This window comes from Coffea arabica, chromosome 2e (assembly GCF_036785885.1).
Source record: "Coffea arabica cultivar ET-39 chromosome 2e, Coffea Arabica ET-39 HiFi, whole genome shotgun sequence".
NCBI lineage: Eukaryota > Viridiplantae > Streptophyta > Magnoliopsida > Gentianales > Rubiaceae > Coffea > Coffea arabica.
This window is the reverse complement of record NC_092313.1, coordinates 1,100,557-1,116,629: the sequence shown is the minus strand read 5'-3', so window position 1 is coordinate 1,116,629 and position 16,073 is coordinate 1,100,557. Positions and strand designations below refer to the sequence as shown.

The 16,073-nt window shown below is 37.5% G+C and overlaps 3 protein-coding genes across 12 annotated transcripts; 2 read left to right on the top strand and 1 right to left on the bottom strand.

The window, feature by feature from the left end:
- Positions 1-667: 667 nt before the first annotated feature.
- LOC113729915 (uncharacterized) lies at positions 668-6,322 on the bottom strand. 7 transcript variants are annotated; one of them, XR_011840032.1, is made up of 12 exons: positions 6,160-6,322; positions 5,337-5,582; positions 4,626-4,857; positions 4,248-4,398; positions 3,723-3,945; positions 3,542-3,633; positions 3,218-3,353; positions 2,611-2,942; positions 1,995-2,352; positions 1,412-1,503; positions 1,154-1,249; positions 668-894 (listed from the first exon to the last, which is right to left on the bottom strand). XR_011840032.1 is itself a non-coding variant. In XM_072077997.1 (9 exons), the coding sequence occupies exons 1-9, from the start codon at positions 6,237-6,239 to the stop codon at positions 2,108-2,110; spliced, it is 1,737 nt and encodes a 578-aa protein (XP_071934098.1). In that variant the 5' UTR covers positions 6,240-6,322; the 3' UTR covers positions 1,991-2,107. The 7 variants fall into 7 exon arrangements, 1 of the variants encoding a protein (XP_071934098.1); XR_011840030.1 differs by having other exon boundaries at positions 1,154-1,503; XR_011840031.1 differs by having other exon boundaries at positions 668-1,249.
- A 193-nt stretch (positions 6,323-6,515) lies between these two features.
- LOC113729917 (protein PLASTID TRANSCRIPTIONALLY ACTIVE 7) lies at positions 6,516-9,410 on the top strand. 3 transcript variants are annotated; one of them, XM_027254243.2, is made up of 4 exons: positions 6,516-6,644; positions 6,740-6,799; positions 6,888-6,950; positions 8,943-9,410. In XM_027254243.2, exons 1-4 carry the CDS (start codon positions 6,579-6,581, stop codon positions 9,270-9,272), a joined length of 519 nt encoding a protein of 172 aa, XP_027110044.1. In that variant the 5' UTR covers positions 6,516-6,578; the 3' UTR covers positions 9,273-9,410. The 3 variants fall into 3 exon arrangements, 2 of the variants coding, with proteins under 2 accessions (XP_027110044.1, XP_027110043.1); XM_027254242.2 differs by having other exon boundaries at positions 6,522-6,633; XR_011840035.1 differs by lacking the exon at positions 8,943-9,410 and adding an exon at positions 7,304-8,572 and having other exon boundaries at positions 6,530-6,799.
- Positions 9,411-10,838: 1,428 nt separating this feature from the next.
- Positions 10,839-14,188, top strand: LOC113729914 (RNA-binding protein 2-like). Of its 2 annotated transcripts, none has more exons than XM_027254239.2 (7): positions 10,839-11,070; positions 11,628-11,749; positions 11,852-12,089; positions 12,170-12,231; positions 12,331-12,412; positions 13,552-13,670; positions 13,785-14,188. In XM_027254239.2, exons 1-6 carry the CDS (start codon positions 10,977-10,979, stop codon positions 13,653-13,655), a joined length of 702 nt encoding a protein of 233 aa, XP_027110040.1. In that variant the 5' UTR covers positions 10,839-10,976; the 3' UTR covers positions 13,656-13,670; positions 13,785-14,188. The 2 variants fall into 2 exon arrangements, with proteins under 2 accessions (XP_027110040.1, XP_027110039.1); XM_027254238.2 differs by having other exon boundaries at positions 13,534-13,670; positions 13,785-13,960.
- The last annotated feature ends 1,885 nt before the right edge of the window (positions 14,189-16,073 follow it).

The following is a 16,073-nucleotide window of genomic DNA, read 5'->3' as shown; positions in this document are numbered from 1 at the left end:
AACGAGGAGTCATTACCACACCGGTAATTGTCTCTAGTTGTTAATGACTACACTAGACGACTATGACTCGGGTAAAGGGATTTGTTTGAGCAGCGTGATTGCCGGGGCCGGCCACGGAGGAGAGTTCAAGCCCGAACTTCACACTACCATGTCGCCCAGATTATATTCAACTTCTTGATTGGATGTTTACATTAGTAGCAACAAGTTACCAATGAAAAAACATGTACCCCACTAACAGAAAAACGCGGTAGGTAAATGGGATATGGAAACTGGCTCGTGTAAAACGTTTAGAAAAAATGGGTGGGAATAGAGATGCGAACGGGGAAGATGATGACTGGGCCATTATTTATCACATATATCTATATGATATGATGCCGAAGGATGAAATGCTGAAATTTTTTTTTTTTTTCCTTTGGAGCCAGCCACGCGCATGCGCATGCGCGTTCATTCATTTATGATTATTAACGGAATGACTGCGCGCCTCTAAAATACTGCCATTTGGCAGCGAATGTTGACAACGACAGAAATGCAGAGAGACATGTGTACTGTTTACCCAAATCCATTTGATTAGCTCTTTCCAAATTCCTCGACAAGTGTTTGGACTGGACGCTACCGATGACAATTGTTTACACTTACACATACTTGTTTTTTTTTTTTTGTAATCCCCTTAAAATCTAAATCCAGTAAATTGTTCCTCACAATTGATAACGTAACCCAAAAAAAAAAAAGAAAAAAATTTATTTGTTAGCAGGTACAATTTAAGAGCTACAAAGAATGACATACTACCAGCAGGTAACAAATGAATTGGTCAACAAGTCCCCGCGTGGCATTTTTGAAGACCAACGACCTCGGTCTCTAAAATGCAAACTTTGACTTTTGAACATTGGCCTATTCCTGTTTCAACACAAGGGAGCTGCAGAAGTACAAGCCAACCCAACAATCTTTTTAACTTGAATTACCCTAAAATATTAAATTAAGAGCTCATTCTACCAACTAGTTACCCGCTTCAATCTCTCCCTATAATTAAGATCAACCAAATTTCTACACGGAGCAGCTGCTACAGATGACACATTTTTGAAAGGAAACAAACCTGACATACCATTTCCGGAAACCTACTCAATTTACCAATCAGATCATTAGATTTTATACGGACCTGCTGTGGATGACGCGGTGAAAAGTACTCGAACCAGCCATCGTGTGCCAGGCGAACCAGCAGGACGCAAAAGGATGGATCCCATTGAGGAGAATCCTGTGGATCAGAGCCTATTAGCAGTAACAATATCGATGCAGAATTACTCGAGTTCAATTCTCATCCATGTTGAACTCCAAAACACCACTAGACAATTCTCATCTATGTGGGCTGTAGCAATGGCACTGCTAAGAGCAAAGTCAACCAATGCCGCTCGCTTACCACCAATGAGACTTAGTCGTGTGTCGTAGTGTTCCATGCTTCTAGATCGCAATTGCCACCCTAAATGTCCGGTTCCTATTTTTGTCCAGTTCCTGTAACAGGTATAATGCAACACAAAAGCCAAGTAAATGAAGTGGCATACTTAGAAAGCAATCAAGTATGATCAAATGAAAAACAAGAAACGCTTGAAACGTTCTGTTGTGTTGTTTCTTTGCTTCGTGCAAATACTTGTCGATGCCTAATTTGGATACTTTACAATTACCCATCATATCCTCACATTGGCTTAATTTGGAAAGCAGAAGGATGAGCAAATCCACTAAATCCCTCTGTTACAGGACATTTCAGAAAAGAGGAAGCCATAGAACTTTAAGAACAAGAAAAGAATATACATGAATGTGTGCGCGTGTCTGTGTATTAAGCCGTCTGTTACTAAATGATGGCGAGTCAAACAGAGTCTGTAATGAATACATTCATGTGTCCTCCAAAAAATGGGGAATAGTTATCCAAACAAAAGTAGTTTGAAATAAAAAAAATTGTGCAACAATCAAAATGAGCACAAAGTTGATTTTCTAAAATTTGGTACCTTGATTCATTCTCTTCAGTGGAAATGCCATATATGAGCAGCTTCACAACCTCCAGTGGAGGGAAGTAGGCAGGGAAAGTAGGAAATTTGACCAAAGATAACACATGTTACCACTAAACCATTTCTTTTAATTTCTTTCTCAGTCTAGACAATCTTCTCTGCAGAGGCAACTTCTCAGATCTCATTTCCAATTTGTCCAAATAATATATTACTTTTTTCAATGTCTCCACAACCTCTTTACTATCATTGCCAAGAGCTAACTCTTGAATTTTCAAGATCCTTTGTAGCCGCTTGAGTATTTCTTTATCATCCCTCCCCAATCGGGTTTGAATGGAGACCACACAGTCAAGAGCCTCCCCTGCAATGTAGGTAAAAAAAAGATCAAAATATGAAAAGAAGTTGGTTAATCAATGCAAAGAGCAGAAATGGAGATTTTATTGTCAGTCTGTGGTGGGAAAAAACTAGGAGCCAATCAAGAACTATATGCTCCAAATCCTTCTAGGATATAAGCTGGTCAAGCACAAAAGAAGGTTGCTACTACAATCTCTACAGGAATGAAGTACCTACAAAAGTATATACAACATACTTCAGCATAAAATGGGTAGGCAAAGCTCACCAACTGGTAGGGATTCTTCTCCAAATGCTTTTTCACGGATAAGTAAAGCGTTTAAGGCAAAATTTTCAGCTTCTTCATCTCGATTCAGATTATACAGTACAACTGCCAGATGCAACATCGGAAAGGTGATGGACTGATCATCTGGAGGTACTGTCTTCATCATGATCTGCAGACTTTTTCTGAGCAAGCGTTCAGCCTCAGCAAAATTTTTGAACTGTGAATAGGAAGCAGCAAGGTTCATTAGATGGATGACACAGCTCGGATGGTCTTTCCCTTGATATTTCTCAGTGATCAACAAGCACTCCTCCAGAAGGACCCTGCCTTCTTCTCCTCTGAAAATGTAATGACGCATTTCAATGATAGACAGTCAAAACCAATTTGAAAGTCATAAATTTAATAGAAAAGCTTTCTTCCACAAGGTTTAGCCTATTAAACGCAGTATATCACCCCAGATGTGAAGTAGAACAATCTGAAGTGCATTACAACTTGAGTATTTATAATTAAAAGATGACCCTTCAAACATGATATTCATCAAAAGGCATTGATAATCTAGCACAAAGTTAGTTAGTTAACAAAGAAAGTTGCATATAATTAGCTAATTATTTACCTTCCGACTGCATGAAGTAATTCTGCCACATCTATTCTCATCTTCTCCATCAGCTCATCATCTAATGCTATGGACTTTGAATGCTTCAGAACTTGAAAAGCATCCTTATATAGATTGATGGCTTCATGTACATCACCTGTGATGAGTACGATTGAATCCAACATGTTTAGGAAGTACAAAGAAGTCCATGACATGGTAACACTTCTCAATAGATAAAAATTGGATGCAACTGTGATCTTAAATGGTACGAGAGGAGGCGCACAATGGACATAAAATCGAGATATCTGAGTATTTTGTTGTATAGAGAAATCTGTAAAAGCTTACCTGTTGCACATTTTACATGTGCCAGGGAACACATAGCCATTCCTACTCTTCCATCTTTTTCTCCATATAACTTGATATACTGGTCTAAAATTCTGCACAATGACAGAAAAAGCCAAGAGAGCGTGAATAATCAAAACCAAAACCTCATGCAATTAAAGCATATTAGCTGGAGATATGTAACCTCTTGAAAACATTTTCGGCTTCAGATGATCTTCCTTCCTTTGATAAAAGATTGCCCAGTGAAGTCAAAGGCAACAGCAATTCCTCACATACAAGGCCCCTTCCAGATTCCAATATCTTAATCACCAGGTGATATGTCTCTATTGACTCCGTGGCTCTTCCAGTAGAACCCAGAACTTTTGCAATGCCTAACATCGGAGTGACAAGGAAAGTACTACTATTTCCTGCAAAAAGAAAATTTTCATAAAATATCAATGCTTGCAGAGAAGTGGAGGCAAAGCTACCATGGCAGATGACTAAACTAGAATGTAAAAGTCTATGTCCCTATGAAACAACAGATGCGCCTTCCACTTATTGCTCCTAATAACCAGACAAGTAAAAAGCAAAACTTCAGTGGAACTGTCGAGAAAATTGAGGCGAGGCTGCAAATATAGTAGCATCTAAGGATAGGCATCAATTAGTCACTCCAGCTGTAACTATCTCACCATCACCTGTCAGAATGCAGCATACAAAAGAACAAACTTACCATATTTTTTTTCCATAATTCTAAGGGCCCTCCTGTACTGATAAATGGCCATTTCAAACTTTTTCACCTTCTCATACATGTTTCCCATGTGTAAAAGTATCGAATCCAGAAGAGGCTCATCATCTTTTAATTCCTCAACAACTTGCTCTACCTGGGAGCAGGAAAACTTACATAATTAGTATAGGAATATGCAAGATAATTTAGGATAAAGTACCAGATGCTCCCCAGAAGAAAATGTGACTACTTGAAGGACTAAAAACTAAGCATAGTCATCAAAATATAATCATTCAGAAATTCGAAATGAAACGTATCTATGCTCAATTAGAGATTAACCAAATCAGAGAACGAGATATCTATTTCCTAACAAATTCGTCTCACCACATCTAACACAGATGCAACCATCCTTGTTTCACTTAGAGCCATGTATCCCAATGCAATTACATCGAGAATAGCAGCTTCTTCTATGCCTCTAGCACCAGTATCCATCTGTTGTTTCACAGCAACATAATTTGCTTGAAGTAGGTCAAAGGCATCATTTTCCTTTCCCAATCTTATCAAAGTTTTGACTTCGTCGAATAAACCATCCAGCTGTCTTTCAAGGTTGTATATACTGCCAAGCGAGAGGGAGAGGTATCACTCAACTTTTCCCCACTCACAATGAGGTATATAGCATAACATGACTGACATGGTGTGCAGGACTACTTTCCTAAAAGATTTTGACCTACTTCAACTGAAACAGCAGTTTAAGATGTCTCCACATTTCAATTTGGTCATAAGTCGGACATTCCCAGGAAGGTTATCAGACACTATTTGCATAGTTCAGTTCAAGACGCTGAAAAACAGATGGAATTTCAGAAACTGATTTGTTTTAGCTTAATCACAGATCTGTTCTGAGCATTGCTCCGCTAGTGCATCAATGAAGGAAAGCCGGCTATTACAGGATGCTATCCTTAAAGCTTTGATACAAGGAAGCTGCTTAATTGAGCTTTTTAGCTGATATACATGGGCACTTCTACACAAGCACCAACAACGAATATAACTCAAGCTTCTGTAGGAATTTAGTTCTTGATGCAATTGTGGTTTTAGTACCTCTCCAAATTGCTTGGACTATGATCACCAGAGGCGATCAATCGATCTTCTTGATTTGTTCCATCCACTTCTACTGTGCCATTTGTGGCAAGTCGCCTACAATGACGACTGAATGGCGCTCCAGGAGTGGTGACCATGTAGAGCTTAACATTACATTTTTGACATGGAAGACAGTAAACTGCAGAAGTAATGAAGCCCTTCAGCAGCTGATATAAACGGGAGTCCAGACAGGCGGCAGAATGCATCCTGAAAGATCAAAGGAAAGGAAAATAAACGCATAACGGACAAATACTGGGGTACCATCCGATTAATATGGGTTAATTAGCTGAAACAAAAAAAGAGCAAAAAAAAAAAAAACACATTGTACGCACAAAGGGAGTGATTTGGGGAGAAAGGTAAATCGACAATCCCACACCTATTAGAAACTAGAACATCAAACTTTTTAAAGGAAAAAAAAAAAATTTAAAAAGGGTTGCTTCACAGTGATGCCGCAAAGGGAGAGTTGAAATTTCTGGATTAGTTCAACAACAAGTATTAAATGGTGAGAGACAAACTACGTTATTAGAGAATATGACATATAAATCATTCCCACCCCTTGAACCCACAAGCTTGAGAAGCTGTACTTGGTAGACGATAATTAAGCTGATAGAGTCATAGAGATATAAGAGTTAGACTGAAGAAGAAGAAGAAGGAAATAAAACTAACAGCTTAGCAGGGTTCAGGATTCACATATCATCCTTATCCTTGTGTAGTTACCTTAAGTGCACAACTAAATGCGCTAAAAAAAAATAGAAGAAGGACGAGAGAAAAGTTTAATGCGTACTTGCACAGATTATTAGTGGGAGTTATAAGAGAAGAAGTTGAGGAAGAAGAGAGCAGAGAAGCTGCAGCAGCTGCTGCCATTCTTTATCTGCAATTCTGCGAGCCACCGCGCCGGCTGTCTCCTGTAGAATAGAATAGAATAGAATATTATGGAACTGGATGGAAATAATCCCCTCATGCCCTTTACTTTTAGTTTTAGCAGCCAACGATATTGGACAATGATGGTTGGGCTGGTAGGCAGGTTGAGCCCAATATCATTTGTTAGCCCACATTGACCCAAACAGTCCGCGTTCGTAAAGCCCAAGTGCAGTTTTGTATTTTCAGAGACATATAGTGGTATTTTGCAAACTATTGCCACGCGTACAAAAGGGTGGCGAATAGCAGCAGAAAGATGGTAAAGAAGAAGAAGAAGGAGAATAAATGGCAATGGCTGCCTTATCGTCTTTCTTCATCGCTGCGCCAGTATCCACCCCCTGTAAACTACCAGTAGTGCCAGCATATCAAATGCTACTCTAATTTGCCATTTTCATATTTTATCTCGAAATTCGTTCGTCTTGACTTTAAATTTCACTTTGCTGCAGAGAATTGATCTCCAAGCTCAAGTTAATCCATGCCGGTGGAACCTCGAAATTAGGTCCCAGGTACGATTCTTATGATTTTGGTATTCGACTTTGTGCGCGAATCCGAAAAAACTTTTGTCGATTTACTTAATGAATTATTGGAAAACAGCGGATTTCCAGCTCGAAAAGTGATGGTCCTGGGCGTAGGCGGGTGTGGAGGCGAAGAAAATTGGTAATGGACAATTTCTGTTTCCATTTATTGAATTTTTTTTCTGGAATTATAGTAGCATCCCCTAATAAGTAGTAGTAGTAAGCATGTAAATGTGGCTGAACTTGAATAGGATTTTATATCTTAGTTTACTTCTCATTCCAGCTCTTATACTCAACCAACGACAGCCTGAGCAGTGCAGATGCTTGATAGTTTTATTTGTTGAAATTGAGAGCTTGTAGATAAGGGTGAATTTGGAACCTTGCCTCACAGTGATTCTTTTTGCCAATTGTTTTCCTTAATGTTATGATCTTTATTGCTGGATCTTGATAATTTGGAACTCAATATTGTTGAAACTTAATTTAGTTCATCTACAGGACAATGACTTTTGCTGACTTGCATGATACCTAGAAGGTAAAAACTACCATCCTCTTGAGAGTCCATGACAAAAACTGGGCTGTTTAGATGCAGAATGAGATTATGCTTGTTCAAAATGTAATTGATGGAAATGATGGCATGTCATTTTCCTGGAATCTTCAAAATAGAGTGAAAATTGAAGTAATGATCCAAAGCTAGCCTCTGTGCTGAGTGTAAAGGAGAGCAATGTTGTGTTTATGCGGTGCATGCTTTGAAATATTTCAACAATGAGAAGTTCACATTGCTGAGAGAGCGTGTAAATAGACTTTATAGTTAGAGAATATGTGAAATCAAAGCTACTTTTCTGAGAGGCTTCAATAAGGAGATGGAGAATGGTAGTGCTTTTTATTCACTGGTGGAATCTAAGATTTTGGTTTGAGCTTTGCTAAATTGCATGATGTAACTTAATGGATTTATTGTGGTTCAAAGTCTCGTTTTCCAACGGTGTGTACTGGATACTTGCTTCGAAGATGCGTTGTTAGTAGTTTTTAACAAGCCTCCCCTGCTATATTCACTAGCACAATATGGGTTCAACTTCTTATTTGGTGCTTACATTCCTATCAAGGACGTGCTATTGCTGGAAGACTTGAGCACTCTTAAGCTGGATGTTGATCACTGAGTCTGTTATCACAGTCATTTCCCTGGAAAGAAAGTTTCTAGTATTTTCATATGTTGAAGCATTTTGGAGCTTCTTTAAATTTTGCAGTGATGTTGGTATTGTCAAATCTGGTTTTATTTATTTCTTATTTTCAGTTTCAAATTTTATTTCATAAGTAAAAACTTAGTTTATGTGGCAACTCTGATGTGGCAAATGTGGGATTTTATTTTGGGATGATGTGGCAAACTTAGTTTATGTCTGATGATGTGGATGAAGACAAAATTGTGCGTTCTTGTAGAAAAATGCTTAAAGTTGAGACCCATTGACAAAGCAAATTCTCTAGCATGACCCGATCCCAGAATAGAAGTTTTGTTGGCTCTACAGATATCGTTTACATGGAAAGCATGATTGAATGTATCTGAATAAAGTGATTTGTATATGAATTTTGATAGTTGCTCTGGCATTTCTCTGTTTTTAACTAAACTAGTGCTAAGGGCACACTCATGTGGCTGCAATTTAAGAATAAGCTAATTTTTATGAAATTTTCTTTATTGAATTGATAGTTATCTTGGTAGTTATGCCCATTGGCAGTTACCTTGGCAGTTAAGCCTATTGGTAGTCACAGCGAAAAGTGAAAATTATGTTGGATATGTATAATCGGATAGTCAGGATAAAATTTAGTTTTTGTGAGGATAAAAATGGATGCTTAGAAAGTGACAAAAGATATTTACCCCAATCCCTTCCTCTAACTTTATATGTAGTATGGATATAAATTGTGGAATGCCAAACCTCTATTTTACTTGGGGCCTTTAAGGAATTTTCACTTTCATAATGGGCCAGATATTTTGTGCTCTGCTATTCTTATTAATTCTTTAGCCAAAAATGGTCTTTGGAACCATTATTCTGCTGTAAAAGTATTCCAGAAGCCTCAGTAGATTTATTATTTATTTGGCAATTCCCTCACCAAGTGCCCACCCTTTTGTCCCTTTGGTAATTTACAGACAAAGAAGGATGAGTTTCTGGAACCCAAATTGGAAAGAGTTCCTTTCCTTGAAGAACAGGTCAGGAAGATAAGAGACGGGGGGAAGCTCCTGACCATGGATATCCATAGACTACTATTATCTGAGGATAACCGATTTGATTTTGTGAATGAGGTGGCAGCTGAGGCGAAAATGTATGTTGAAAACAACCGGGATGAATATGGTGCAAAGAAGGCTATCCTTCATGTACTGAGCAATCGAATGAATGATGCTGGGACGTCTCGTCCAGAAGCATACTTGGAGTCCGATCCATTCAATCCTGGTCCTGGTTATTTGAGAGAAGAGCTTTAGATTGTCGTAGATGTTGTAAATTGTAAAAATAATCTGATAGACAAACTTTGTCAGATTAGTTTCTTGTAATATTTGCAGTCAGTGTTTATCCGTCTTTTCCTACTGATTTCTATAATAGTTCGAGCGTTTGAGCTGACATTACAGTTGACAAATGATTTGGTTCCGCTAGTGCAAAAATTGATAACGAGACGGTGCTCGGGGTTATGAGTTATGCTCGCAGTTTGGCCTTTGGCTTGGAATGGCAGACCGAAATCTGCCTTGATTACAATGGGGCTAGTGAGCAAGGTGACGGATCTCCCATGCAATTGCATACGGTGTATTTCTGTCAACATTTGAGACAAATTATCTGAAAAAATTGAAGAGCTGAAACTCTCACTCTATACGATCAAGCATTAGAGTATTGAGATTTATTATCTTAAAATTTGACGGACATGAAGCTACTAAAAAGCATTACCCAAAAAAAAAAAAATTTTTTTTCCTCCTCAAAATAGAGGGTGAACCTTCTTTTGTATTAATAGCTTGGTGGTGAATTAGGGTAAACATAACATTTTAAAAAAGGCATTTTTTTCTTTAACAAATTTTGAAAAAAAAAAAAGAATTGAAGAAAAATTTTAGAGGCACCACAAAACCAATTTCATATATACTTTTTAATCCTAATGAATTGTCATTTTTTTCCTATTCTACTTTTTTTTCGGTTTTTGAATTGCAATCCCAAATGCGTGGAAAATTTTATTGCAAATAATAAACTTGTGTCTCTAAAGGGATAATTTCTAAAACCTTCCTTGACATTTTTTATAATATTACTTAGCACCACTTAGGTTTTCAAAATCTCACGTACCTCTTTGGGATTGATTTTTTTGTTATTAGAAATGCAATAAATATAAGAATTTTATTCTAACACAACCCTTATGTTACACTACTTGTGAAGTTTACAATGATAATAAAAAATTAAATGACGTTAAAAAGTAAAAATATGAAAATATGAACGGTTATAAATGTAATAACGAGTAATTTTGTAGATATATAACAACTATTTCTTAATATAACGAATGATATTCTAACAAAAAAAAAGGATATTCTTAGATGTATATCTGGTCATTAAATTATTTTTTATTAATTTATTTAATTCTAACTTATTTATAATTTTTTTCTATAAGTAGGATTCGTATTTCAAATCACATAAATGAAAAGATTGTTTTAATTTTTAATACAACTTAAATTACATCATGTATTAAAAAATATTTTTAAAAAAATTTCTTGATTTCATTGTAACTACCCCATAAAATTTTTAAGGTATTAATTATTTATTAAAATCCTTCTAAATGATTGATTTTGACTGGATTTAATTTAACTACTTTCTTTACCATCCGACCACCACCTCGATGCAGAGAAATATGGGTCAATATTGGATAGCGATTTAACTTTTTGATCTATATTTTTTGTTTTAACCTTTTGGTTATATATAGTTATATTAAGAACCGAAGGGTAATCTCGTTAATCTGCGGTCTTTAACAGGGACAAAAGAAGGAGAGGGAGAATGCAAAAAAGAGGAAATAGTGCAGGTGCGTGGCGCGGCCGGGGCTAGTTTTAACAGTAACACAAACACAAGCGCTCGCTCGAGAGATTGTTAGGTGCACGCTTGGGTTTTCCTGTTTACTTCGATCAAAATAATTAGAAAAGAAAAAAAATTAAGGGCGGAATTCAATGGCCGAAGCGTATTGGAGGTACAGCGACAGCCGGCAGCAGGCCTCGGCGACTCTTCAGTTGCCGGTCGCGAAACGTCTTCGTTCTGATTACGGTATTAATAATATATTCCACCGTTTGTTTCCAATTTTACCTGTTTTCGTCGATTTTTTCTCTAAGCTAGGGTTTTGGGGATTGTTTTGTTTGGGTATTACTTGCAGAATCACTGTGTTTTGCAAAAGCAGTAAAACCAAAAAAGAAAAAAAAGCGATCTTTGATTTCTTCCGAGTGAATGCAAAAGATGGCTCTTGAAAATTTGGGTAAAGTAGATTTAGCCAATTGTATAGATTATTTTTAAGAGTAGATGATTGTGTTGACCCCCATCAAAACTAATTTATCTCACTTTAGGGGATGAGAAAAGAGAAATAAGAGATGCCGTGCTATTTTTATTACAATCATTACTGTTGTTGTGGCCGGCTTAATTTTGGTAAAGTTAGGAATTATGAGGACATAGGAAAACAGGGCATCCAGAGTTGATGTTTCTTTTCTTATATAAATTTTTATTTTACATGAATGGCATACAGTTATTATGCCATACTTCAAATTGGCTACTAAACTGACCATGTTTGGACCTCTATGATTGACTTTGATGTGTTCTTTTTTATGTGGCAGATGTGCCTAGTGGCCATGAATTGTCGAACTACTATGCTCGCGAAGATGAAAGGGTATCACACCGTGTCATCAGAGATACTGACCCTATTGGAGCATCTTATGACCGTTACCTACGTAGCTCGGTATTTTTTGGCATTAGGTTTTACTCTTCAAATTTAGATCGCCAGGTTAGGTGAATTTCACCTATTTGTGCTTGTGTCTGACACACTTTTGCTATTCAACAGCAATTGTCATCTTACTCTGGTGGGGAGTCTGCAAGATCAATGAGTAATGGACTTGGTGGACATCCTGTTGATGATCCGCGAATTGTGGGCATGGGGGGATCTGATTTAGCTATGAGCACAAAGAGCCGGAGCATGGGTGTAGGTGGTGGAAGATCTGAACTTCCTCTTCCTCCTGATGCTTCCAGTACGCTGTTTGTGGAGGGCTTGCCTGCCAATTGCACACGTCGAGAAGTTTCTCGTATCCTTTTGTGATTGGGATTTCAAAGCACTGCTTTCATATTTCTATTCTACTTTGGTTTCCTTCACTCTGGTATGCAGATATATTCCGCCCCTTTGTAGGCTACAAAGAAGTGAGGCTTGTAACCAAAGATTCGAGGCATGTAAGTATAGACACTAATTTATACCTCTTCCTGAATCCATAAAGGCTTTTGTATATGTATTTTTATGCTGCTACGCTGAATTTCCATGAACTGTTGCAGCCTGGAGGTGAGCCGTTGGTCCTTTGTTTTGTTGATTTTGCAAGTCCAGCTTATGCAGCTACTGCAATGGATGCATTACAAGGTAAGATTAAGAAATACAATGTTATACTTGTTACACCATTTCCGCATGAAAAGAATAGTGAACAGGTAAAGAATTATGGGCTTAATTATGAACTTGTGCTTAATCATGGAAGATTGAAAGAAACACTATTGCTCACAAGATCTTGGAAGATTGAAAAGAACCACTATTGTTGTCAATACCATCTGTTTTTATCAGCTCCACTAATATTATCACAACATCTCCACTATTGTTACCAACGCAAGCCCAATTTTATCTGTTGGACTAATATTATCACGACTTTTCCTTTTTGAGCCATAAATTTGCATCTATTATATTAGGAGATGTTGCTAAGACGATGATCAATTCCAAAGGGTGCCCATTTTTGTATTTGGTACCCAGTAAATGGTAGCACCATATTTTGCGTGTCTGGATTCACTCAGACATGTATGACTGTATTGATGACAATGGAGTTTAAAATCAACTAGCAAGTCTGACCAGGTTACCGGTTTTAGTTATAGTTGGCATTTTAAGTTGTGTTTCTATTGACAATTTAAGAGTGAGAAAGGAAGCAGAAGGCGTGAATTCAGGATCTGAGATCATGAATCTAACAGCTAGTGCCACCAAGCCTGATGTTGGATGCAGTCTCTTGTACTAGTCTGTTCTGAACCGAAACTTATATCTCCAGATAGGGTTGATTCAGAAATGGTGCAGCTTAGTTTTCATTTTTACACTTCTGACTTCACGTTGTGCCATTTCATGTTCTTCATTCCGGGAAATTCACATTGAGATCAAATATGACAGGTATTGGTGAGATTATTCGTCTTTAGAATCCAGGAAATTATCTATGCATAATGATCGAAATTGTTGATTGGTGATAATATAAAGTCAATAGCTCTTTTAGCAAAAGAATAAGATTTTTTGGCCGCATTTAAGATATCTTTTTTCCTTGGGCACATACAGATTAGTGGAACTCTATCTGGTGGACTTGCATAGTGTGCTGAAAGTTGGTAAATAGCATAAATGGACATTATTATACGAGTGTGTTTATGTGTTTCCAATGCAGCAATAATTCAACTATGAAAATGAGTTGATATCCCACAGTTGTAATAACAAAAAAAACCTTGGGATGACACGTAAAATAGACAAACTTAATCTTGCAGGTTATAAATTCGACGAGCATGACCGTGATTCTGTGCGTCTAAGGCTGCAATTTGCTCGCTACCCTGGTGCAAGGTCGGGTGGCGGGCATCGTGGAAAACGCTGAATTATGCAGCTACAGGTGATACGTGATACACTCGATGCGCTTGAACCCTTAATGTTTATGGCCACTATGTTTTGTTAGATATAGTGGTCATTAAAGCACACTAAATAATGGAACAACGCTTGTATGTAGGACCTACCACGAGAGATGATACGATGCCTTGGACTTTTGCGAATTACATCGTTTTCCAAATGGACGCTTTCCCTAGGTCCAGCTTGAATTGGGTGGGTTGCCGTATTTGAGTGGTGGCTGCTGATGTCTTAAGAGCGTGTTAGCGTTTTCTATTGCTGTTGTTTTTCGTCTCAAAATCTGGTATCTATTCTGAAGTTGGAGGGCATGCGGGATAATGTTATAGGTCATGGCAGATGATCCTTATCCTTTTGGCCTTCAAAATATAGGAGACTCTTATACAAGTTAATGTAACACTAAGTGCAATTTATTTAGTTTACTATTGTGCTACATGATGGTTTTTAAGCTTGTTTACTGAATCTGTGCTTGATGAGCACTATAGCTATTTCACCCTTTTCCTTCTTTAATTCTTTTTTTTTTAAATTACGATGACGCAACAGACTATTCATTTTCTGCCCTAGTTCTTTGGTTCACTTTATATGTCAACGTGTTTGTGCCCTCTACATCCTTCACAGACATTTGGAAAATCTAATGCAAGCATAAGCCGGACTGCATTTTGTAGGTTTCTTCTGGAATTGAAAACATAATACCTTTGGAATGATACCTTGAATTCATTAGCTTCTTATCAAGAATTGGAATGATAATGGAAGGGTGTTAGGTGCCCCTATCAATGCTATTTATGAAATTTTGTTAAAAGAAAATAAAAGGATGGTTAGAGAGAGGGAGAGCTGCATCTTGGCCATGCATTAATCACTTATTTGAGTTGAAGATTAGCAACTTGTGCACGTGTGATGCACTTCCCTTTGATATGAATCCAAAACAGTCCTGCATGTGCGTCACTCTCTATTAGGAGTTTCTGCACATTTTTCAGTTCTTGAAGTGGAGAAAATGCCGTCTCCTGCTGTAGCAAGATGCATTTAATTGACAATGTTACTCCAATGTCATTTGGATTGAAGAAGCTCTACCTCTATCGAAATGAGGAAGCTCCTAATAGACCTTATCTCTGGGCAGGAAATCTTGCTATGAAAGAACACCAACATAACTGCGTTAAAATTTGACATAGATCGTCTTAACATTGACTTCTTGCAGTTAGTTTGCACTAGGGACATTGTCAACCATGCAGCGCTGTGCTGTATTCTCGTTTCACTCAACCATCCATGTTCAATGATGACATAAGTTTTTCCAAAGGAAAATTTTTCCAATACCTTAGATAGGATTCCTTATCTTGAACTGTATAATTTTAGAGCGATAAGCAGAATCTTGTATCAATGATGGGGATTGAGAAGATTTTCAAAACTAGTATACTTGTTATGGTATTTGTGCATCTCTTTGCCCTTAGTTGTGCCGCTAATGTGGTGTGGTTTTAATTGCTTTTGGAAGCATCATAGACTTTGGTTGCCTGGCCATACCTGCTTAATGGGATGTAAAAACTTCATGATCTGCTGATTTGCTGATTGCTGTCTTTCTTGGTGTTCTGTTTGAGCCTTGTCTGATGCAAGGCATATCTTGATTGTACATCTGAATTTCTATTCACTCGCGGCTGTGGTAATTGAGCTACGAGCATTTTCATGCTCGAGATTCTCTTGCTGATAATGTTGAAGGGCCCACAGTGCTTGTATCAGATACGTTGGATTTGGCTTTGGAATTTTGGAACAGTCAATATTGGTCTGAAAGTTACTTCTGAAAAAGGAGGACATGGAATGTGGAACAACTTCTCAGATTTTTAGTTCTTTCTGTTTAGCTAACTGATTTTCATTGTTGTTGTGCTGTGGATGTGGAATGCAGACAAGCAAAGCATCTAAGTAGTTTTTGTTTGGCTGTAACCTCATGTTGGATAAAATGAACCTGATGGAATGTGAAAAAAATTTTCTGTTTTTTTTTAAATGAAAATTGTTTAGTTAACTGATTTTAAAATTTGTGGTGCTGTGGTCCTCTGGAAGTGGAATGCAAACGAGCATTTAGAGTCTTTGTCGATTTGATGTTCTTGTCAGCTACAAACCTTTACTGATCTAAATGTGCTCAAGCTGCAGAAGGCGGATCAACTGAATCAAAGTTTGACCTTGACAAATTTTAATTCGTGTTTGGCTCTTTTAAGACTCCTGATTTCTTTTCCTCCAGTAATTTATTCAAAGCTTGAATAGATTGGCTTTCTGCCTTGGTCATGAGCTTGAGATTGTTCAGAGTATGCCTCATTCTGTTCCTTCTGTGTTTTATTCTTTTTTCTTTGGAATATGCTGTCAGTCAACCGAAAAAAAAAGAGCATATGATGTTTATGTTCACCGGATTTCAGGT